Source organism: Suncus etruscus, chromosome 2, assembly GCF_024139225.1.
Source record: "Suncus etruscus isolate mSunEtr1 chromosome 2, mSunEtr1.pri.cur, whole genome shotgun sequence".
Taxonomy (NCBI): Eukaryota; Metazoa; Chordata; class Mammalia; order Eulipotyphla; family Soricidae; genus Suncus; species Suncus etruscus.
This window is the reverse complement of record NC_064849.1, coordinates 124,159,936-124,185,994: the sequence shown is the minus strand read 5'-3', so window position 1 is coordinate 124,185,994 and position 26,059 is coordinate 124,159,936. Positions and strand designations below refer to the sequence as shown.

Sequence of the window (26,059 nt, the reverse complement as noted above, 5' to 3'; positions counted from 1 at the left end):
TGACTTTCTATATTTTGGGATTTTTTTTTGGTCACATCCAATGATGCTCAGTGCTTACTCCTGACAGTGCTTAAGGGACCATATGGGGTGTCAGGGATTAAACCCAGATTAGCTGTGTGCAAGGCACGCACCTAACCTCTGCTGTACTAACTGATACAGTCCCTGTTAGATTCTAGCAATGCTTAGAAGATACTCGTGGCTCTGCACTCAAGGATCACTTCTTCAGTGCTCAAAGACCAAATGGGATGCCAGGGACTGAGCCCAGTTGGCTGCATACTACCCACTGTTCTATTGCACTAGCCCATTAGGTGTTTTCTTTTCTTTTCTTTTTTTTTTTTTTTTTTTTTTGTGGTTTTTGGGTCACACCCGGCAGTGCTCAGGGGTTATTCCTGGCTCCGTGCTCAGAAATTACTCCTGGCAGGCACGGGGGACCATATGGGACGCCGGGATTCGAACTGATGACCTTTTGCATGCAAGGCAAACACCTTACCTCCATGCTATCTCTCCAGCCCCCATTAGGTGTTTTCTTAAGACACCAAAAAGATCCCAAGGAAGTTAATCTTTTCCTGAATCTATTTATATGCTTCAAGGGATTGGGACTGATTGTCAATAAAGATTGCTAATCTTTATAGCCAACCTATATATATATATATTACAACAGAGCAAGAACTATATTATTTCATTATAAAATATTATAAAATATTTTTCCCCAGAGACTTGCTCAACCAAAATTCAAAAAGGCTTTTATCTAAATTTATTATTTTATCAATAAACTTTATTACTATTTTATCAATAAACTATCAAATATATAAAAGTATGATTGGGGACTATTGATTTTTGGTTTTGAGTGACATCTGATGACTCTTGGAAGTACTCCTATCTCAGTGCTTAAAATTCCATACAGGTGGTACTCAGAGGATTATGTATTGACAGGAATAGAACCTGGAATCGAGCAAGCAAAAAGCATGTTTTCCACCCCTTTGTGATACCTTCCAGAATATGACCAAATGACAATGGAAGATTTAATTTTCCAAAGTAGTTTGGAGGCTATAGTCAACATCAAAATCCAAGTGTCAAACAGTATAATATAATATTCTACTTTAAGTGTAATGATATACTATTTTTTTCTTGAAGAAGGTCTGATTATTGGCATATCAGTCTAAAAAAACCTAAATATTCCCCCCAAAAGAATTATGCCTAGATATCAATCTTAATATATTATTCTGATTAATCAGAACAGAGTACGATCATGGAATGCTTACCTCTCAAATTTTAACAACTTATAGATAAATTGAAACAAAACTGTTAAATAAATATTAATAAGGATATATATATATATATAAAACTAATAAGCTAAGATCTATTAAAAGCTTAGGCTCATTTCAAGTATTGATTTTTCTTACCTCATGCCTTGCCAATTCATGGCCTTGTCTAGGAGAACAATGGGGCTGTGTATATGGAGGCTGGTGGGCCACTTTCAGCATCAAGTAGTCAATAAGTTGTTCCCTAGAGGGATGCCTTGCCACAGCTGCCTGAGGAAGGGGGTGGTGTATTTGACTATATGTTGCTTGTGGCCTGAGAGACTGGCCCATCTGTCCATTACTCAAAGGCATCTAAAAAAAACATAAAGTGTCTTAAATAATTGAAACTATCTTATCATAATATAGGCAATTTCTTCTTATTGTATTACAAAAGCAGTACCACTTAACATTTTAAACATATGTATTACTCATAATATTTTGGAGGGTAGGAAATTGGGGCTACACCCAGCAATGCTTAGAGGTTACTCCTGGCTCTGGACAGAGAAATCACTCCTGATATACTTGGAGACCATAAGGGATGCCAGGGATAGAACTTGTGTGTGGTGAGTACAAGGTGAGCACCCTCCCCATTTAACTCTTCTCTTTGGCCCCAACCACTCAAAATCATTTTTTTTCCCACAAAATTTACACTGGTCAAAATGTTAAGAAAGGGGCTGGAGCGATAGCGCAGTGGTAGGATGTTTGCCTTTCACATGGCTGATCCAGGATGGACCTTGGTTTGATCCTGGGAGTCCCATATGGTCCCCCAAGCCAGGAGCGATTTCTGAGTGCATAGCCAGGAGTATCCCCTGAGTGTCACTATGTGTGGCCCAAAAAACCAAAATAAATAAATAAATAAATAAAAAAGACAGTCAAGAAAGCCCATTAAAAGTTATTTCCCCATAAATCTCACATACATTTGAAAGATGTATTTACTGATGCTTTTCTCCAAAACAAAGCCTTTTCTGATAGAACTTCATGCATCTGTATTATTTTATAATCCACAAAACAGTAGCAAAGAAGCCATGGCATTCCAATTTACTTTTCATAACTATATTAATAAAACAACTATTATTTTGCTGTTAGTACCTTTGTTTTGCTTTGTTTTGGGACCATACTGGAAATGCTCAGGGCTCTGCTCTCAGGGTCCACTTCTAACATGCTTACGGGATCATATGGGGTGCCGGAAACCTAATCCAAGCTGGCCATGTGCAAGGCAAGCACCCTTCTCACTGTCCTATCTCCCCAGCCCTGAGTTCCCTTTGTTTTAATGCTCTCAAATTTTATAGATTGCATTTGAATTTTACACTTAAAAATGATCATTTTCAGTTTTGGGGCTACCTCTATGTCTATATACAGGGTACCATTTCATGCTGGTAACCAAACCCAAGCCTGCTACTTATAAGGTATGAGATCAGTGCTTAGATCTTTTCCCATCCTTTTAAAATTACTTTCTGAAAATATATTTTATACCTTGTTAAGTATGAAGTTTTCCTAAAATATCATAGGTTTCATTTTATAATGATATAATTAAGTGCAATAAGGAGATAAGCAGAAAACTTCAGGAAAGTTGTGGTAACAGTCTATAACAGTTTTACAACTATAAATGAATTTGGTGCAGATTCTTACATATAAAAAAAAAAAGCTTTTTAAGGGGCTAGAGTGATATAGCACAGCAATAGGTATTTGCTTTGCACATGGCTGACCCAGGACTAACCTTGGTTTTATCCCCAGCGTCACATATGGTCCCCCAGCCAGGACGATTTCTGAGTGCATAGCCAGGAGTAGCCCCTGAGCATCACTGAGTGTGGCCCCAAAACGAAACCAAACAACTCCCCCCCCCAAAAAAAAAACAAAAAAGTTTTTTAAAAGAGAATCTAGTTATCTAGTTACTTCTCAAGTATGAAATACATAATCTCATGTTTTTGTTATGAAAAGGCACCAAGAGGATACTCCAAAAATCTTTATTTCTTAAGTTAATTTTTTATTTTAGGATCATAAAATAATCCCAGGCTGTGCTTGGGTTTATTCCTTGTTTTTCAGAATGAGAATAAAATGCTATATACCTCTCTTTTTTATTTGAGGTGAGGGAGAGGGAGCTACACCCAGCGGTGCTCAAGGATTTACTCCTGGATCTCAGGTTAGGAATTACTAATCAGGCCCAGGGGACCATATTTGGCTCTAGCAATTGAACTTCTGCGTCAGCATCATGCAAGGCAGCACCTTACCTGCTGTACTATCTCTCCAGACCATGATTACTGTAGATATGAAGCAATTGATCTATTTAGGAGTATTTTAATAGTTCTGCTATTATTTTATCACTACTCAAAAATATCATTGACCTGTTCCATATTTATACCTCTCCATTTCTACTTGCAAATTCATTATTTTTTCTGGATGGAGAATTCTCCAGTAACTGCTGATCTGTTTGTTTTTGGACCACACCTAGCTGTCACTCTTGGTGACATTCATGGGAACATCTGGGGTGTGAGGGATTGAATTTGGGTCATCTGCATGCAAAGCAAGTGTCTTGCCCACTGTACTATCTCTTCATTCCCAAACTTCTTATTCATTCCTAAGACTTACTAACACCTAGATATACTTGGTTATTCTGACATTTTACAGCAATGTTAAAAATGTTCAATTGATTTATTAAACTAGGATTAGAGGATGATTCTTGAGAATAAAAAGCGTAACATTTGCAAACCAAAGGCAAAAAATGAATATTTATAAAAACAACTAATAGCTCAATTATGAGAAAATAGAAGAAAAAAGGCAAAATAAAAAGATACAGCTAAGAATATATGGTTAAATTCCAACTACCAAGAACAACGCAAATTTCATACAATATAAGTAATATTTGTATTTGTCTTATGAAGTTGAGAAAGAACAGTAAAAAACTAGCTTTCTGAACTGGTGACAGAAAATACGGTTGCTTTCATACTAAGATTATAGCCATCTATTCTAAATTATACAAAAGTTTACCTTTGATTTTTGTTGTTGTTGTTATTTTTCGGTCACACCTGGTGACGCTCAGGGGTTACTCCTGGCTATGCACTCAGAATGCACTCGCTCCTGGCTTGGGGGACCATATGGGACACGGGGGAAGAGGAATTGAACCGAGGTCCATCCTAGGCTAGTGCATGCAGATGCCTTACGCCCTGAGCCACTGCTCTGGCCCCAAAAGTTTACCTTTTATATAGTGATATTTGTTTAAATATTTTAATAAATAGTAGTAAGTCTCAGATAATTTATGACAACTTCATCTCTTTTTGTTTTGTTGTTTTTGGGCCATGCCAGGCAGATCTCAGGGATTACTTCTGGCAGGCCTGGGAGACCATATGGGATGCCAGCAATGGAAGTTGGGTTACTCACATACAGGGCAAACACCCTACCCTGTTGTACTATCACTGTGGCCCCCACAGATTCATCTTTAAATTCTCCATATAGGCCTATTACCAGAAATGTCCAAAGTACTTTTATTCAAATGATAAAATAAGTATGAGATTGTCTACAAATATAAAACAATAAAATTGTGTGAGAAAAATTTTCTAGTATAAAAATAAAATTCCTTTTCAAATTTATGATTAAAAATGAAGTCCTTACTAACCAAGGGGAAAAGTCACCAAAGTCTTTTCAGTATTAAAGCACAAGGTATATTTAAGTTATAAAATAATAAAACTCCAGATACTATTTTACTTCCTGAGCACCTACTTTCATCATGCTGTCTGGAACATCTTTGTGACTAAGTGTAGTAGCTGAGTAGTTCTGCTGTCCTGAAATGAATACATCATCTTGACAAGAATCTCCTGGACAGGGTATCTGGGGATGCTTCAAATGAGGAAGAAAAAAAAAAAACAATAACAAATGATGATCTTTAAGATATGAAATCAAAATGATGGCACTTGGAAAATGATTAGGAAAAAGTATTGCTAGATAATGAAAACAAAGATGAAGAACCAAATAAAATGCTAGATTAAATGTCATCAATATTAGTACTCCTGTGATGAATGTTAAATAATTTTATGATGGTAATCATGCCGTAATAATACACATGTATCAAGTCATTATTATATACACTTAGAATCAACACAGTGTTATATGTCAATTTTGTCTTAAAAAACTGTAAATAATTATTAGAACCTTTAACTGGCTTCCAAACTAATAGAAAATGAAAAACACTGTGATAGGCAGGACTAATGAAGCTTTCTAAGCAGTATATGACTGGCAATACTGATAATGCAAACTTTTCCAGATTAAAAAGTAAGAAATCTAGTTCGTTATAGTATTTATAAACTTAAAGGGATTCACAATTTAATCTTAGGATCAATATCTGCAACAGATCTAGCATGTGCAGTTAATTGTCTGAACAATGGTCAGTTTTCTCATTGTGTTTTGGTCTATTATGTGTATTTTTGAAATAAATATTTTCCTTCTTCAATTGAAAATTTATTTTCAAAATGTTTATAATCAATTTAAGTTCACAACTTTAAACAAGTTAAATTTACAATTAAAGTTTAGTCTTTACAACAACAAGGATATCATGAATGAAAAAAAAAATCAACAGACTCTCAGGGTGTGAAATTAAGAATAATAAGCAGAAGAAATAATTATAATATGGAGAGAACAATAATCCCAGATGATCACAAAGATTATCACTAAGTTAGTAAAAGCCCTGATCTTTATTTTATAGGTTCAGCTGGAGTGATCATTAGAAGATCAATCATTTGCCTTTCCCTCTTTGAAACTGTTCAATTAAAAATGATTGTTACTAATACTAGCCTAGCATAAAACCAGTGGTGAAGACAGAAGGCAAAAGGTAAGGCCCAGCTAGTATAAACGGAATGCAGGAGAGACTATGAGCTGTGTATAAAAACAGAGGGGACAGAGGGCAGTAAAAAAAGCAAAAGACCCCCAATATCAGCAAAGACAATGAAACTAATTAAAATAATACTTTAGAAAGGAGATAAAAAGGTATTTTAAGAGAAGGGTCTTTTCAGATGGAAAAGAAGAAGAAATAATATTTACAGAAGAAATAAATATCTGATTCTCCTTTGAACTTTGTTTTGCTGCTTGTATTCTTGCTTAAACACTTTTCTCTTTCTCTTCTCTCATAGCTTAAAAAGGAAGTGTAAATAAAAAGCACCTTGCAGAGGAGGGGAAAGGAGGGGTTGGGAGGGGAGTGGAGGGGTGGAGAAGGGAACGGAGAGGAAGGAAGGGAAGGAAACGGAAGGGAAGGGTAGGAAAGGGAAGAGAGGAAGGAAAGGAAGGAAGCCCATCTAATTAGAAATCATGGTATTGCTTCATTATAGAGAGAAAATTCTTTAAAAAGATCCATTAAAATTATGCTCGAATATGGGCAATAAAGGATTTAGCATTTATCTTCCCCAAATTTTCTCTTGCTCTTTTTTTCATTCCAGGTAATAGGGCCTCACATGTATGCTGACACATCACTGGCCCTCTTTGACAGAATCATTTTATCAAACCCAGTGATTATGCCACTTAGTTCCAGGTACTGCTTTTTTATTTACCAATGTCAATTACTAAAGAGATTATTATTATTATTACGAATTCCTAAATTATACTTTATTTTTGTTATATATATGTTATATTTTAATTTTAATTGGGTCAGAGTAACAGTATAGCAGGTAAGGCACTTGGCCTACACGTGGCTGACCTGAGTTTAATCCCCTGAACCCCATATAGTCCTCCGAGACCCAACAGAAGTAATTCCTGAATGCAGAGCCAAGAGCAACCCTTGAGAATCGCTCCCAAAACAAAAAATTAAATAATTTTATTTTATTTTATTTTTGGGGGGTTTTGGGTCACACCTGGCGATGCTCAGGGGTTACTCCTGGCTTGGCGCTCAGAAATCGCTCCTGGCAGGCTTGGGGGAAACATATGGGATGCTGGGAATCAAACTGGGGTTCATCCTGGGTTGACCGCATGCAAGGCAAACACTCAACTGCTGTGCTATCACTCCAGCCCAGTAAGTTAATTTTAATTAATATATTTATCTTGTTTTTTAGTCAAGCTGGCAGTGTTCAGGTGTTAAACTACTGGCAGTAATTAGGGGAACAAACCTAAAACAAAGTTGGGAGCTGGAGAGATAGCATGAAGGTAAGGCGTTTGCCTTGTATACAGGAGGTCGGTGGTTGGAATCCTGGCATCCCATATGGTCCCGAGTCTGCCAGGAGTGATTTCTGAGCATAGAGACAGAATTAACCCCTGAGCATGGCCGGGTGTGACCCAAAAACCAAAAATAAATTTAAAAAAAAAAAACAAAAACCCAATACAAAGTATAAACTACAAGCAAAGCAAATTCAAGTATTTTTCTGAATCCAAAATATATACTATAGCCCCATGAGTTATCTCCCCAGCCCAAAGCAGGTTATGTTTGTTTTGGGGGCTACCCAAAAGCAGAGCATACTCCCAGCTCTGCACTCAGGAACTTAGGAATTATTCCTTATGGGACAATATGGAATGCTGGGGATCGTACAAAGGATCGGTCAGTTGTGTTGGAAGGCAAAAACTATACTTGCTATACTATCAATTCCAGCCCCTCACAGCAGGTTAATTTTAGTATTTAAATACTGCAAAGAAAATAATCTTTTAAAATGTTACTCTTATTATCTTTTAGATTAAAAAATAGCTAAATATTAAGCTTATGACAAAAGAAATATAATTAAGGAATAAAGATTAAGTTATCTTTGCAGAAAAGTTTTAGAACCAAGAGATAATACTACGGTATCTAATCTACAGTAAATATATGCTGTAACAATGTTAAAGCATTCAAATAGGGGCTGTTTTTTTCTCTTCTAATACTAAAACTACTAGTCTACCATGGGTACTCACTCGGAACATGTGCCCACCAGAAATTCTTCCGTCTGCAACACTCAAGGCAAGACTACCTTGGCTGCTATGCAGATCCCTAGAGCTGCCATAGTGAAAGCTGCTTACAGCAGTAAAATTGGAATTAAAGGACCTTGACAGCATGCTCTGAATAAAGAGGGGACAGATTTAACAGAGATTAGTGCAGCATGCAAAATTCACAAGACTGGTTATGTACACAGAAATATTTACAAGCCCCAATACCACTCATAAATATCATGCAACACTGACTTTTTAGTGCCAGTGAAAGAAAATGGCATTATTTGCCATATACTTACATGATCACATACATATATTACATATAAATACAATTAGATGTACAAACTAAATACAAACATAAAGCTACTTTATGCTATTTTTTCCTTCATTCTACTATATTTTAGAAACATGTCAGAAAATAGGTATCTTATCTATAGCTAGTTTTAGAGGTATAGTATAGTCTTACATGGAATATAAATGAATTTCTCTATAAAGATAAATTTTACCAATGAGTAGTTATTTCTAAATCAAAATATATTTATATTATTATTATTATTGTTATTATTTTTGTCTGGGACACAACTGGTGGTGCTCAAGGGTAACTTGTGGCTCTGTGCTCAGGAATTACTCCTGGTGGTGTTTTGGGGACTATATGGGATGCTGAGGATTGAACTCATGTTGGCCACATGAAAGACAAGCACACTATTTATTTTGTTTTCTCTCTAGTCCTAATTTAAGAGCTTTTTTTTTTTTTTTTAAAAAGAACATAAATTTAGAAGAGCCCCACTGCTCTACAATTATAAGTAAGATTTTCCCCTTTCAAATGAAGAATACACTATAGAAATTAGTAGTGGACATTGCTGCTTAAACATTTTTTCTTTTTTTCTTTTTGGAGGTGAGTGGATCAGCAGGGTTCTCAAGTGGTGCTCAATTGACCTGGGAGACCCACCTATGATTCGAAGCCAACTTGGTTAGTAGTTCAAGACAAGGGCCTGAAAACATGATGCTACTTTGCCCTTTGGCAGGGCCAGCCAGGTGGTGATAATTACAAATTGTGGTAATTTACAAGGTGCTGTGAACTGTCCTAACCATTCTATAGTAAATTTTTTATTTTATTTGTTTTGTTTTGGGACCACACATGGCAATGTTCAAAGGTTAGTCCTGGCAGTGTTTGGGGGACTGTGATGTTGGGGATCAAACCCAGGCTAACTATATGCACTGCATTATCTGTACAGAACATGCTGTTAAAAATTTAAGAACCACTAATGGAATCATTCCAGACTGTAGCTACATAAATGTCAAATAGCTAAACACTGATGAGCTTAAGAAATATATCTCATAAACACATAGCTTGACTCTCATTTATTTACAGTTAACTGTTGATTCATGAGGATGCTTTTGTCATGTCCCTAACATTTGAGGGCAAATACGATTTTATTTTCAGCCTGCTTGTTCGTAAGAAACACAGTAAAAATCAATTAGTACTAGTACAGTCAACTATGCTACTTCATATCAATTCCAGTTTTGAAGTTGTTATTTTATACCAAGAAATGTTAATGATATTCTGAAAGAAAGGAATCTATAAATGTGTACTTTTCAGTTACTTTGTAAATTCTCAAAGTAATAACTAAAGAAAATTGAAGGTCAGATCTGTACCTTTCGAACTATTTCACACAGAATAAGATTTGACAGAATAAATTAGAGATTTCATAAACATCTGAATGTGAAAATTCATGAAAATACTCATGTTTTATACAGAATTTTACCACATTAACTTTCTTGTCTGTCCTCTTTGTTTTGTGTGTGTGTGTGTGTGTGTGTGTGTGTGTGTGTGTGTGTGTGTGTGTGTATCTTGCAAAAAATTTCTATCATCTTTAAATATATTTAATGTTACTTTGTTACTTTTGTTCGTTTAGGGGCCATATCTAGCAGTGTTAGGGGATGTGGTGCACAGCACTAAATCATGCAAAGCATGATCTCAACCTACTGAACTCTCATTGACCCACATAAGCTTTTGTTTTTGTTTTTTACTGTTGTTTTTTTTGTTTGTTTGTTTTGTTTTTGGGCCACACCCGATGACGATTAGGAGTTACTCCTGGTTCTGCATTCAGAAATTGCTTCTGGCTTGGGGGACCATATGGATGGAATGCCGGGGAATTGAACCATCCTAGGTCAGCCATGTGCAAGACAAATGCCCTACCGCTGCGCGCCACTGCTCCAGCCTGACCTACATTAGTTTTTATAAATCTTCCACTGAACAAGAAGGCTCAGAAGAGATCTATTTTCTTTTTCTTTTTATCCTTCCTTTTACTGGTGTTGTGTATGATGTTAGTTGATTTGCATATATTGAACCATCCTTGCATCCCCAGGATAAAACCACACGCTCATGATATATAATTTTTTTAACTTTTTTATGATGAAAATAATTTATTTAAGCACCATGGTTACAAACATGTTCGTAACTGAGTTTCAATCATAAAATGCACAACCCCCTTCACCAGTGCAACTTTCCTGACATCAATGTCCCCCATCATTTCCTTCTTCCCCTATCCTCTGCCTATCTTTGAGACAGGCATTGTATAAAATATGGAATGCTTCACGAATTTGCATGTCATCCTTGTGCAGGATTCATGCTAATCTTCTCTGTATCATTCCAATTTTAGTATATGTGCTGCCGAAGCAAGCACTGATTTTTTTTTTTTTTTTTTGTAACATAGATGTGGCCATAACTATGGCGCTTAACCTTTTTGACTCTGTGTTCAGGGATCCCTCCTGGTAAGGCTTAAGAGAACCATAAATGACAGGGATTAAATGGAGTAACCTGTATGTTAGCACATTATTCCAGAAAACTTGATTTTCTTGGATTTTGCCTTTCATCCAATACCTTCAAACAAAACAATTTTTTTAGATTCATTCTCCACTGTAACTCTAACCTATTCTTTATTATTGAAAAATTTTTATTATTTCTAAATTTTTTATTTTATTGAAACCATTATGATCTACGAAGTCCTTCATAGTTGAATTTCTGAAAAAAAAATTTTTTTTAATGGTGCTAGGGATGAAATCCAGGGCCTCCTCATATATGCAGGCTTAAACTCTACTCTTAGCTAAGTTCCTGTTCTGAAATATATATCCTTTCACCAATCATCCGAACTTTTTGGCCAGAGATCTTGTAACATCATTCCTGTTATATCAGTTTTGTGCTCGGGAAATAACAGTGGTTGTTTATTGTAAAGTGTGCATTAGTGTAAAATTTTTTTCAGGATCCCTTTTTCCATGTAACAAGTGCATTATCCTAAAGAAATTACTTCACTAATTTCTGTCTCCATTTTCTAAGGTTTTTTTTTTGTTTGTTTGTTTTTTGGGTCACACCCGGCCGCATTCAGGGGTTATTCCTGGCTCTATGTTTATTTTCTAAATGCATAGTGGGATGAAAACTATCATGTTCATATTAGTAAATAGTTCCTGGCATTCAACAAACTTAACTATTACTATTATTATTTTTATAAGTGTGTGGTATTGGGGGTCAAACCCAGGGTTCCATTCACACAAGGTTATGTGCTCTAATGCTGAGATCTCTGGCATCTCTTTATTCATACACTTACCCACATTTTATTATTTTCTTATGAAGAAATATAAGTTTTTATATTTATTAATAATATCAATAAGTATTAATAAACCGTTAATTTTAATGAACTGAAGCCTTTGTCCCATGCTACTTTAATCATAACATTTTTTTCTGGGAGTTGGGGCCTATATTTGGCAGTGCTTAGGGCATACCCCTAGGCTCTGCATTCAAGAATCACTCCCTTTAGAACATGGGGACTATCTGGGGTGCTGAAGATCAAACCTGGGTTGGCTGTGTGCAAGACAAATGCACTGCCCTACCTGGTGTACTATCTATCATTCTGGCCCCAAATCTTAATCTTATTTATCAAAATTTTAAGAGTGATTAAACAAGTAGAGATCTGAGAAGAGTTCCATATTCTCTAATTACTTTCACATTTATCATGAAAATTGTCATATTATCAACTCATGGAAAATAGATTTAGAATTTGTCAATGTAATCATATTGATGATTAAGGCTCAGTCAAATGTTTCTACAGGAATTTTTCCTGTTGGTTAAGTACATGACAAAAACATTATTTCATATCATCAGCTTTGATGAACTGTATAGTAATTAATTTATTTAGAGCAAAGTATTGACCCTATTTCTTATGCAAGCAAAACATGCACTGTGCCTTGTGCCCCACCTTCAGCCCCTTAATCAGTGTTTTAAAGAGAAAGCTGACTATAAGTATTAAAGAGTAATATTGGTACTACTATAAATAAAATATAAATATGAATAAAAGAGAAATTTGTACAAATTACACAACAGATACTATATTTTCTAAAAAGTGCTTTTGTAGCTGGTATTAAAATTTTGCTTATAATGGGGCCAGAAAGATAACACAGTAGGGCATTTGCCTTGCATAAGGCTGACCTAAATTCAATCCCTGCCATCCCATATTGTCACCTGATTAATTTCTGAGCCAGGAGTAATTTTCGAGCACAGAGCCAGGAATTACCCGAGTGCTCCTGAAAACGAAACACACACACACACACAAAAAAAAAAAAAATAGAAAAAAAAAATCTGCTTATAGGCATTATTTCTTATTTTGCTACCGTAATACCTTTTCCTATTTTTTGGGTGGGGGCACATCTGGCAGTGCTCAGGGATTACTTCTGGCTCTGTGCTCAAAAATCACTCCTGCAGGCTAGGGGGACCATATGGGATACTGGGGATCGAACCCGGGTTGGCTGCATGCAAGGTAAACATACAATCTGTGGTGCTTTTGCTATGGCCCCACATTTTCCTACTCTATACTCAAGTATTTTGATGTCCTAAATATAAATACTAATTTTAATCAGTTGTTATTTTAAATATTTTAATTCTATGACAAGGAAGATGAGAATAAACATTCATATGGGAGTTATGTTCAGAGGCACTGTACCAAGTGCTTTATATGTTAACTCATTTAATAATTCATTTTTTATATTTAAAAATACTTTTTTTTGGTGAGGGATTGGGTGAATCCAGCAGTCAGCAATCCTCAACATTTACTATTAGTTCTGCATTCAGATAGGCTTGAGTGGCCATAGTGGTATTGGGGAATAATAAATCAAGGTTTGGCCGCATGTGAAACAGGTATTACTGGCTCTGCACTCAGAGATTACTCCTGACTATGCTTAGGGGAGCATACAGAAATGCCACAGATTAAATCCGGGTCAGCTGTGTGTATAAGACATACATATCTGCTGTACTATTGCTCCAATTCCCATATGTGAATACTTTTTAAGATCAGAAAGAATAAAAACTATCTCAAACAGCTACAAAGAAATAAATGTCCCAGGAGGAGGACTATAGCAGAGCTACACGCTACAATGATAGTAACTGACTGACTTGGAAATACTTCCCGATCAATAAGCTGGAAGACACTGCAGTGTACTTCACAACCAACCAAAAGGCTGGAAGATGGGTGTGTTGCCCAGTATATCATGAAAAAGAGAACCTCTTAACCCTAAAGTGTGACCTATGCCTGGAAATGGGAATTATTCTGTCAGTCACAAGTTTGTGCTTGTCTGGTCTCTCAAAAATTTGTCTTAATTTGAGTAAACTAATTTTCACTGCTAAATTACCATTAGGCGGAAGTGGGAAAATAGTATCAACATTTCTAAGAAGCAATAAGTAATAATGGACAACGTGGTGACTACTATCTCTAACATATAGGAAAAGGGGTAACAGCCAGGCAAGATGTCAACTAAACTGACTATAATGATAACCAAACTTGTATCATCCACTAAATCTGTGATTCCTTCTCTATGTTTAGTAATAATTAATGGCATTCTTATTTGGCTTTATTTGGGGGAGGGGCACACTCAGTAGTGCTCAGATCTTACTCCTGGTTCTGTATTCAGGGTGGTGGTGATTCAGGGACCTATGGAAAGCCAGGGATTGAATATAGGTTGGCTGCATGTAAAGAAAACACCCTACACATTGTACAATCATTCTAGCCCATAATTAATTGCATTCTCAACAACCAGTTATGCAAGGCACCAATCTTAAACTACTTCTTCCTCAATAACAAATTACAAGTTTCTTATTACTGCTTTTAAGAATATTCCAATCAGAAGTAACTTCAATGAGCAGAAATGCCTTTTAATTCATTGATTTCAAATCCACCGAGAGATTTCTCTTTCACTTATTTTTCAAATGCCTTAGAAAATTAGTTTCAATAGTATATACAAAGTCAATGTTGAAATAAAAGAAAGAGATGAAGTTGCATATAGATGCTGAGCTTTTTAAAGTTAAAATAGAAAAATTCAAAGAATTCAACGATAGAAAATATTAATCATACTAGAGGCATTTCTGAAAAACCTGACATAAAGCATTTTAAAAGTTACTAAATTGATGTATGTTTGAGGCTCTAGCTTAATTCCTGGCACTGTTAAAAAATAAACAACCTAAAAATAACTAAAAATAAACTAATCTGATATTTCATAAAGGCAATTTGGGGATGAAATCTGAGAGCTATGAGCTAAATTTTAAAGAATAGGCCTTACACACAATCAATTTTATAGGATAATATTTTCGGGGTCAGGAAAGTGAAAGGGATGAGGGCCACACCTGGTAGTGGTGCAGTGTTTACTCTTTATGGTACTTGGGGTTCATATGCAATGTTGGGGATCAAACCAGGGTTGACCCTGTGAAGGCAAGCACCTTACTCGATTATCTTTTTGCCCTACAAAGATTAAAAAAAAAAGAAAGAAAAGAAATACAATTCCTTTCTAGATACAGACTCTATAAAGAAGGGTATTTCCAAAATTATGCTAGATACCTGAGTTCAAACAGATCAGAAATATAGTCAAGAAAAGTCAAGGGCAGTGCTTGCTTTGGCAACATATATATTAAATTGGAACAATACAGAGAAGATTAGTATGGACCCTGCACAAGAAAAGTCAAGAGCAAGTCCATGAGGCATGCCAAAAATTATGTGACAGTGTTAGTCATAACATAAAGTCAGAAAAATAGCACCATGAAAAAAACTATATATTCAATCTATTTCTTGTTGTTCTGTTAAGTATATTGTAAATGGCTACTATGTTACACATAATTACATAACAATTACAAATGAATGAGCACAAAGGCAGAAAATGCTAGCCAGAGATGCACATGTTCATTATTTATAATATGTACAATCTAGAAGAGAAAAACAATCCAAATATATAAAATGTATGCACATTAGAAAATACTAGAGAGAAGGAAAAGAGGAAAAACAAAACATGTACTACCATCTAAATTGTTTTAAGTCTTAATAAGTCTGATCTTAGAACTCTATTCACAGCAAAGAAAATTCCTAGAATGTAGACATATTCAGTAACTCTGAGCACTAAAAAAATGCCCAATATTTTAAAGGAAAATAATACACTTAAGAGAGGAAAGAAAATCTTGTTAAATTACCTTTTCTAATTTTTTTGCTTCAATGTGTCGTAGAACTTGTTCTCGCCAATCATGAGGAACTTTACTCTTTCCTGGAGGATCTAATAAAGAATGCTCAGAACCAACCCTTGCATTTGGTCTTTTTGAAGGACTAGTCCGTGAATAATTGAAATCACTAACTGACATAGTTCTCTCTGGTATTTCATTAATAGAGGGTCGAGCACTCTGTGGTCTTGATGCATTTGGGCCATCAATGCTATATGTGCGTGCAGAAAGAGGTCTCTGTGATCCTGACATCATTGGAGTAGTTTTTCCCACTGAATGCAGCTCTCTGTATGAACAATACTCTCCTTCAGGAATCTGAGCCCGTCTTGCAGAGCCTGGCTCACCAAGATTTACAGAGGCTGTAGAGGACACACTACTTTGTCGCTGAATTGTAGCTCGAGTTGCTCCAGGAACAAGTCGATCATTTGGCGAAATGGCCCACATTTCCCCATGTCTTCCAGGGCCAATTCTCTGATGTAAATGGTAGCCAGTATTAGCTCGAACGTTGTTATGGTTAGAGAAATTCATGTTGGCAGAAAACTTCGCATAACTGTGATTTTCTGTGCTTTCCTGTCTAGGAAGATGCTGAGAAGAAAAACCAACATCTATTTGGGGATTTTGTTTAGAGTGCCACAAATTGTCCTTGACTGCTGCATTACTACTGTATTGGATATTATATTGTGGAGGACCATATATTTGAGGTATAGATTGTGGGCCACTTGATGTAGGGCCTCTTAGTATATTTGGTTCCTCAGGATTATGATTTGAATCAAATTTACAAATTGCCTTTGTACCTGATATTAAATCAGAAGAAGAAGAAGAACCAGTAAACACTTGCAATGGTTGATCATATAAAAGTGTAGCGGACTTGCTCCTGACTATATTTTTTCCGTCAATAGTAGAAGTGACTTTAACTGTGGCACTTGGTGGCTGAGGTCCATTATCACTTAGAATGTCATATATTTTTAACCCTCCAGTCTCCATATTTGTGATGCTATGTGATTTCACAACAGATATAATTGGCCCACTTCTCTGAGGTGAAAGATCTTCAGTGCTTTTAGAAATACCCACTTCAACAGAAGAATCAATGTTATGTGGGTCAGTTCTCCTAGAAGGCTCTGAAGTTTCTGAATGTCCATTAACCTTATTTACACATTCCAGATTAGGATACTCATTTCCATTTTCCAAATGCTCAGGTTCTCCTTTAGTATTAATGTTTAAAAAGCCTGTTCCAAGCATTATATCTTGTGCCTTTGATCTTTCCACTACCTCTGGTTGAAAAGATTCATTAGTTACAAGTTTATTAAGATTCATATTAATATGATCCAATTTGTGAGATTCATTAGATGTGGCTGTTGAGTCAACACCCTTCTCAATAAGAACTAATCGTTCTTCTATATTCAAATCATATTCAGTTAACTTAAAATTCTTTTTATCATGAACATTAAACTTTTCCTCTGCTGAATGATTTAAAATATCTCCATTTTGTAAAAGGCTGTTGAAATTTTCATCTTCTTGCCTAAAACAAAGATAATCTTGTCAAGAAACAATATCAATACCAGTTTTCTTTTTTTTTTTTTTTTTTTTTGGTTTTGGGGGTCACACCCAGAAGCGCTCAGGGGTTACTCCTGGCATTATGCTCAGAAATCGCCCCTGGCAGGCATGAGGACCATATGGGATGCCGGGATTCTAACAACCTTCTGCGTGCAAGGCAAATGCCTTACCTCCATGCTATCTCGCTGGCCCCAGTTTTCTCAACAACAGAAAACTAGTAGCTAGTTTCTATATAAGTACCCAAAATTATGAAATGATAAAAGTTAAAGGATGAAATGCAGATGCCAGAGAATATTGGGGAAAGTTCTTGCTTGCTTAACATGTGACCAGCCTGGGTTCAATTCCTACCAGTATATATATCATCACTGAGTCCCACCAGGAGTGATTCCTGAACAGAGTCAGGAGTAAGACCTGAGCACAGCCAGGTGAGGTCCAAAAATTAAAAAAAAAAATTCTAGATGGAGGTACAGCTCAACAGTAGAGCAAAACCTTTTTCATATATGGGGTCATGGTTCAAACCTGATTATTCTTTCCACCAAAAAAATTTTAAGTTACAGATACAGCCAAAAAAAAAAAAAAAACCCAACATATTTTAGTAAACCATTTAATGACACCCCAAAAACAATTTTCCATTTCTAGCTTTTTCAAGCCTGAAGAAATACTGCAGTGGCTTTGAGCTCCTGCCCTAAAAGGGTATTGTTAAGGAGTACAAATCCCCTATGTCCTACATGTGCCTAGTATATGACACGCAGCTCTGTGGTCTTAGCCTGGCAGTATTGCCTCAGTGTTGGAAATAATTTTTGGCCACACAGCAGTCAGATGTGTGTAATCAGCAAAGAAAAGGGTACTACCCCTTGTGAACACTATAACTAAAAAGATGTCTGCACAAAGCTGAGAAATATAACCTTTAGCAAGCATGTGCTTGATTGTAGTAATTCTCCAGTGAGAACCACAATCCTACTTGTATTCCTCAACCAACAAAGTGAACTCTGGAAAATATGTTTGCAAGTACTGCAGAAAGAAGTGCAAGCCTTGGCAAGCACTATAATCAAGTATGGCAATCTGATACATAACAACCACAGTGAAAAGTAATGTGGAAACACCAGTCAGTCCTGTGTGCAAGCTCTGGTCTCTAAAACCACTACCATGAATTAGCAGGGGTCTCAAACTTGCAGCCAGTGGGCCCCCCGTACCACATTTTGTGGCCCTGCCCTAGAGGAATCTTTTTTTTGTTTTGTTTTGTATTAGTTGTTTGGGTCACACCCCCCCAATGTTCAAGGCTTTCTACTGACTTTGCACTCAAGGATCACCCCGACTTTGCCTCCTGCGGCCCCCAGGTAAACTGAGTTTGAGACCCCTGAATTAAGGGAATGGTGGTTTTAGGGAGAAAAAAAATAAATGTGTTTGTGGAGGCAAGGGGTATAGAAAGATTTAGAGTAAAATTAAACCCTCTTTGGGGTCAGAGTGGTGGCACAAGGGGTAAGGCATCTGCCTTGCCCGTGCTAGCCTAGGACAGACCTTGGTTTGATCCCCAGTGTCCCATATGGTTCCCCAAGCCAGGAGTGATTTCTGAGCGCACAGCCAAGAGTAACCCCTGAGTGTCACCAGGTGTGGCCCAAAAATCAAAAACCAAAAGCCAAAGAAAAAAAATAACCCTCTTTCATTTTAAATTCCTCTAAATAGGCTGCTTATGTGATAATATCTGGATATATTAAATGGTTCATTGAAGAGAATTAGATATGCTTTGTCATTTCTATTTTTAAATTATTTGCTTTTGGACCACACCTGGCAGTATTCAGAAATTATTCCTAGCTCGGTACTCAAGGATCACTCCTGGTAGGTTCAGAGGATCATATGTCTCAGGGGACCAAATCTGAGTCAGCTGCATGCAAGGTAAGCACCCTACCTACTGTACTATCTCTATGGATTCTATTCTTTTTTGAAAAAGATTAATATAAAATGAAACAGGCTAAATAATTAGTAATGAGATTGTGAGGAAGAAACATATACCATTTCTTTGAAAATGAATTTTCTTTGAAAATTCTGTTTAGTTATAAGTTTACTTATTTTATCTCTATTGTACAAAGAATTATTTTGTGGAACCAGGAGAGATAGAACAATAGGTAAAGTGCTTGTGTCCTTGCATGCAGCTGACCTAGATTTGATTTCCAGCACCCTATGTTGTCCTCTAAGTCTTGCCACAAGTGATCCAAGTGCAGAGCCAGGAGTCCTGAGCAATGCTGGTGGTAAACTGCACCCCACTCCACCCCCATTAGCCCCAAATAGTTATTTTGGTATGATGTTCACAAACCTGATTTTGGAATTAATACCAATATGAGTCTGTTTCACTGGAGAACAGAGTGAGGTGTCTTGACTACTATCAGTATTAAGAGAAACTGAATCAGACATCCGAGATGGTGAAGAGCAGTTGCTGTTATTTTGGTTGCTATTGTGCGTAACTTCATCTGATAATGAATCTGTATCCTTTGTATCATCTGAAACAAGAAAATTTAATCTATTAATAAACTCATCCATAACTTGCATAAAATATTTCTTTGTGATGGTTTAGTGTATAAGATATATAATCAGAATCCCCTTAAAATTGCAGTAAGTAAGCACAAAGATTAAGCAATTTTTCCCCCCTTGTTTTTGGGTCACACCTGGCAAGTGCTCAGCACTTACTACTGGCTCTGCATTCAGGGCTCACTCAGGTGCTCAGGGGACTATTTGGAATTCTGTAGATTAAACCTGGGTCAGCTGTGAGCAAAGAAACACTCTATCACTCCTGCACCAGATTAAGCAATTTTTAAACATGGATGACATAATTGAGAGCCCAGGTGTTATTCCCAGAAGTACATGGTCCCTCTACAGCACCATTGGGAAAGTCACCTCTAAGCATTACATCAGAATTAGACTGAGTGTTATCAGTTGTGGCCCCACAAAATCATAAACAATGATAGGGTATTTAGAATTTGAATGACTTTTAACTACTAAAAAAGGTAATAATGTATAATGTTTTCTAAGGACATCAGTTTTAGTGATTATGCTGTTCACATATCTATAATACTCAAGTTCCAATATTCATATAAAAGTAGCATTTGGGGGGATGGGGTTTGGGCCACACTTGGCAGGTCTTTCATAGGTCTATTCCTCTTTTTTCACCATCATATGATGGGATACTGGTGATTAAACCTATGATTGAGGATAAAAGTAAAGTAGTAATGAAATATTTAATATTCCCTAATGTCATAAAAGCAAAGGCTGGATAAACATTTGATGGAAAAAAAATAAAAAACTGTTTTTATTTTCCAAGTTCCATTTCATTTCTAAGAGTTTGAGATTCTATGTTTCATAGCAGAGTAGATAGAGTGAGGGTAGTGTTAATATAATGTTCTGTGATAGACTATTCACTGCAGTGGACTAAAGTACACTGAATAAACACTGAACAAAATCAACCTCATTGTATGCCAAATTAGATATATGTATCTTAAAAATAGATATATGTACCTTAAAAAAAGATATATGTACCTTAAATTAAGTAGCTCTAGAATAAAATTAAGTAGCACTTGCTCTGCAATGGCTGAACTGGATTTCATTCCTGGCGCCCCTTATATGATCCCCTGAGCAACGCCAAGAATGATCGCTGAGTATAGTCAGCATTAAGCCCTGAGTACCAACAGGTATGACAGAAAACTGTCCCTCTACCCCACAAAAGTTGAAAATACATCATAGAAAATCAAGTGGTAAAAACAGAATCATTATCAGAGCTTATCTATCTACAAAGTTCAATCCCTTGTACTTTTCATGAGATGAGAAAAAAATTATGAAGAACTTTCTAAAAACAAGAAAAATAAAGACTAGACTTTTTTTTTGGTTTTTCGGGCCACACCCTTTTGATGCTCAGGGGTTACTCCTGGCTACATGCTCAGAAATTGCCCCTGGCTTGGGGGGACCATATGGGACGCCGGGGGATCGAACTGTGGTCCTTTCCTTGGCTAGCGCTTGCAAGGCAGACACCTTACCTCTAGCGCCACCTCGCTGGCCCCAAGACTAGACTTTTAAAGAAGCTTTTTTTTTTCTTTGTTTGTTTCTGGTCACACCTGGCAGTGCTCAGGGCTTACTCCTGGCTCTGTGCCCAGGATCACTCCTGTAATAATAATAATGGGGTGGTGCAAATCAAATCCAGGTCAGTCACAAGCAAGGCAAGTGCCTTATCTGCTATTATCTTCTGTAGCTCCTAAAAAGTATGTTTTAAAAACAGTTTCTAAAATGTATTAATAATAGACATTTAGTGAAATATACTCCCCCCAAATAAATTTCATTATAAACTTAATTCTGCCCATTTTAGTCTCAATTAAATCTTAAATTTTAATGTCTAACCTTTTTTGTTATTACTAAGTGCTACCACTTTTGGCTGGTTAATAGAAGTCTCAATTAATGGTGGTCGCATCTCTGCCATTTTCATTTCTTCATCAGATGAAAGGTCTTCAGATTCCTAATTTAAAGGAAAAAGAAAATATTCATTAAAATAAATTTTGATTTCCTATTATGTTATACAAACTAAGAAAATTAAGTATATAAATGAAAAATATTACGTAATAGTGGCCAAAACTAGTATATGATTTAAGTTTTTCAAGATATGGCAAGAGAACTATGGCAATTATTAGCAATACATCAAAATGCCTATCTAATAGTAATAACTACTGATAATTACTATGTGCCTGGCATTGTGTCAAATGAGAGAGAAGAAAAAAATCACCTAATCTCTGCCATTAAAACACTTAGCTTGGTGAAAGTGCTCCAGTCTCATCCTAATCTTCAAATTTAGGCTCCTCAAAAATCTCAGGATTCCAAGGAATCGGAAGAACTCAAGTATTCTTCCATTAAAATGAAATAATGAGGGGCCAGAGCAGTGGCACAAGTGCTAAGGCATCTGCCTTGCCTGCACTAGCCTAGGACAGACCGTGGTTTGATCCCGGGGTCCCATATGGTCCTTCAAGCCAGGAGCAATTTCTGAGCGCATAGCCAGGAGTAACCCCTGAGTGTCACTGAGTGGGGCCCCCAAACCAAAATAAATAAATAAATACATACATACATAAATAAAATGAAATAATAAAAATTTTGCCCAATCTAAGTCCTGAACAGTCATTTTCCATAAATTTTCATCCAAGATTTGGCAGTTGAGTCACATAATCTATCATTAAGTACTACTAAAGAGCAAAAACAAAAATGAAATATAGGGGCTGGAGTAATAACACAGCAGGCAGGGCATTTGCTTTGTATGTGGATGACCTGGGCTCGATCCCTGGTATCCCATATGGTCCCCCGAGCATGCTAGGAGCAACTTCTGAGCCAGGGACAACCCCTGAACTGGTGTGACTCAAAAGCAAACAAAATAAACAACAAAAAAGTAGCCTGGAGAAGTCATTGAGGTTAGGCATGCACCCAACTCTGATGCCCCCCGAACATCACCAAAGGGTCCATGAACACTGCAGAGCCTGAGAAGTACTGCAGTCCTGGTGCTGGTTGGATGGGGCTGTTAAAGTATGATTTTTGGGCCCCCTGAATGATGCCTAGGAAGATCCCTACAAACAAAATCAAGTGGTCTGGTGGTTAACACATATTAATATAATTTTGACATTGTATAAAACCAGGTCAATTTCAGGTTAAATTATTCCAGGTATATGATGAAAAGAATAAGGGGGAAAAAAGTCTGTAAAGAGCATTATTTGAAAGTATCAAGAAAACAGATGAGTGGCTAAAGGAACTGTGGTACATATACACAATGGAATACGATGCAGCTGTCAGGAAAAATGCACTCCCCTGTTCTTAACTACCCCCATTCTTAATCTTTATCAAAGGATATAAAATTCTATCAATAATTATGCTGAATGTAATTAATTTTCCAATTTGTAATCTAACTTTATTTTTTTTTTTTTAGTTTTTCGGGCCACACTCATTTGATGCTCAGGGATTACTTCTGGCTAAGCGCTCAGAAATTGCCCCTGGCTTGGGGGGACCATATGGGACGCTGGGGGGATCGAACCGCTGTCCTTCTTTGGCTAGTGCTTGCAAGGCAGACACCTTACCTCTAGCGTCACTTCGCCAGCCCCTGTAATCTAATTTTAATTCTCTTCTAAGTTAAAGATCCACATTTCCAAGTTCAAGGATTTTTGTTCTAGTTTTGTTTTTGGACCACAGCTATGAGGTTCTAAGGATTGAATCTGGATCAGCTGCATGCAAAGCAAATACCCTATCCATTGTATAGTCTCTTCAGTTCCAGTAATGTTTTCTTTCAATTTTAAGTTATAGAAATAAAAGCATCTGTCACCATAAATTTTACAGAATTAAAATAAAATAGATGGGCCGACGAGGTGGCGCTAGAGTGGAGCTAGAGGTAAGGTGTCTGCCTTGCAAGTGCTAGTCCCATATGGTCCCCTCAAACCAGGGGCAAATTCTGAGTGCTTAGCCAGGAGTAAACCTCTGAGCATCAAATGGGTGTGGCCGGAAAAAACAAACAAAAAAAATAAATAAAATAGAAACACCATAATCAAATTTATAGCTGTGCACATATGAGTAAAACAGATATAAAAAATTTTAGTTTCAAGCCAAAAGTGAGAGTGCTGGAGTGATAGTTCTGATGCAGGTTCAATTCCCAGAATCAAATGGTCTCCCAAATTCACCAGGAGTAAATCCTGAGTGCAGAGCCAGAAGTAAGCCCTAAGCACCACTGAATGTGGTCAAAACAAAAACAAAAAAATAATGATGAATGATATCACCAAATATAAGGAAATTTCTAAATGGTGAACATATTAGCATATTTTCTACTTTCAGGATCAGTCTCCTAAATTTAATAGTTAGCAATGCAATATTGTTCCTTATCAGTTGTTACAATAATTCCAAACAATGTCAACTCTTATCCATACCTCAAACACATCATTATGATTAACAGTATGCTTCGAGTTCTCAGATGCTTTCATATTTACAGTCACTGGTAGTTTACCAGGACTGATATCAGCTTCAGGCTCATTGGTTTTCTGTATGGAGTTTGCTATCAGATATTTTTCTCTTTCATCAGGTTTGTTTCTTACTGTAGTAGTATTTTCTGAAGTCTGAGTAAAATACAAAGAATTCATATTCCTTAAACTTTAGATATATTTTGGTATAAAGTTCATATAAAATTTTTTAGTCAATTTTAACATCTTCCCATCTGGATAAATCAAGGAGAGTTTAAACATGGAAATCAATAGCACTAAACACAAAATGTTCATTTTGAGATCAGCAAATCTCAGAGGTCCACAAAATGTATTAGTTTAACAGTTTAGAAAACATTTTGTCCTAGAACTTACAAAGATGGCTTAAGAAAGTAAGAATGCACAGCATGTTCAAACTCAGAATCATTCGAATGTTTTCTGCTCGTTGTGGAATGTACAGTAACAAATGACAAGATAAAATATTTCTGATGCAATATGTGGAAAAGGTGGTCTGTCATAAAACTATGCTTAAAATAATGATTAATTTTCTAACATTTCATTATCTTATTTTCTGTTTAGGCAATTATTTTTTAAAGACTTCCCTGACCATGTAGAGTAGATTTATAAACATAATGACAATAGTAATCATTAGCAAAAAAAGTTGAGAATCAGATCATAAATTGATTGTATTTTAGTGTATATAAAAAGGATTATATTTCTCGGTTGGAGCAACATAGTACAATGGATAGGGAACTTGCCCTGCATGCAGCTGACCCAGGTTTGATCCTTGGCATCCCATACAGGGATAAATTCTAAGCATTGCTGGGTATTGCCCCAAAACCAGAAAAGAAAAATTGGGGAGGAAGGATTTAAATTATTTGAAACTTTTAAAGAAATTGAAGCAGGCTTTAGCAAATACTTTTTAAATAAACTTTCCAACCTTTATGCCCACATCATTATTTACAACTTGCTGATCTTCATGTGGTTTCAAATCTTTGCCAGATTCTTCATTAGTTTCTTCATCTTTTAATCGATGTACAATGGTTTGAACAGTTTTGACCATATTCTTAAGCTCATCTGGGTATGGTGTTGGATATCTCTTTAAATTTCCCTCCTAGAGTAAAAAAAAGTAAAATTTAAAATAGGAGTATTTCTATCACCAACACGACAATTATCTATAATTCATTGTAATTACACTGCATTTCTGGCATATAAAGATAATGGTGAAGACACGTGACAGAAGTCTAAAAACATTTTAAACTTGACAAAAAGCATGGGTTTATCAATAGGTAAAAACCGCAGTTTATAGATTTTAATGTTTTAAAAGCTTTTTTAAAAGCAAACCTAAACATAACCAATTTTTAGATATGTATCAGTGAATACTGCTAAATGATCAATTGGCTTTAAATAAATGTTTTCCTGTTATCTACTTTAATCACATGTAAAATGTCTATATTTATATAACAAATCTTATATTTCAGGAAATAAGTCTAACTTACTTTCTGAGATTCAGTTATTTCTATAAAAAAAATAACTACAATCATAACTTGGAAACATTGCGACACACATTTTAATCCCAAAGAGAAAGCATTATTCGAAGTTTTTTCCCTCCCCTAGCATATACATAAGTAAATGACTAAAAGAAGAAAACCAAGGATATTTCCTCATACTTATATAAATATATACATATATACATATATATGCACACAACAAAATGTTCTTTAATTAGCTTTTCATTACTCTCAAACTCCTCTCCTTGACTGAATAAACCTCAAGTGGCTTGAGAGCAAGTAATGATATATAGTACTCAATGCAATCAATCCAGTTAGACTCAG

At 36.1% G+C, this 26,059-nt stretch overlaps 1 protein-coding gene and 2 non-coding genes across 4 annotated transcripts in view; 1 reads left to right on the top strand and 2 right to left on the bottom strand.

Annotated features, from left to right (window-relative positions):
• Positions 1-26,059, bottom strand: part of ERBIN (erbb2 interacting protein) — a 78,707-nt gene that overhangs the window by 4,135 nt on the left and 48,513 nt on the right. Inside the window, exons 16-23 of one of the 2 annotated variants that reach the window (XM_049768748.1) lie at positions 25,165-25,338; positions 24,177-24,362; positions 21,631-21,745; positions 19,562-19,745; positions 15,673-17,215; positions 8,157-8,300; positions 5,016-5,132; positions 1,404-1,613 (exon numbers count right to left, since the gene is read on the bottom strand). In XM_049768748.1, coding sequence (XP_049624705.1) covers positions 1,404-1,613; positions 5,016-5,132; positions 8,157-8,300; positions 15,673-17,215; positions 19,562-19,745; positions 21,631-21,745; positions 24,177-24,362; positions 25,165-25,338 — 2,673 coding nt within the window. The remainder of the gene's footprint in view (positions 1-1,403; positions 1,614-5,015; positions 5,133-8,156; positions 8,301-15,672; positions 17,216-19,561; positions 19,746-21,630; positions 21,746-24,176; positions 24,363-25,164; positions 25,339-26,059) is intronic. The other variant, XM_049768749.1, reaches the window with a different exon arrangement.
• Positions 10,752-10,858, bottom strand: LOC126003185 (U6 spliceosomal RNA). The gene has a single exon (XR_007493720.1). It is a non-coding gene; the product is annotated as a U6 spliceosomal RNA (small nuclear RNA).
• Positions 15,099-15,204, top strand: LOC126002370 (U6 spliceosomal RNA). Its single transcript, XR_007493097.1, has one exon. It is a non-coding gene; the product is annotated as a U6 spliceosomal RNA (small nuclear RNA).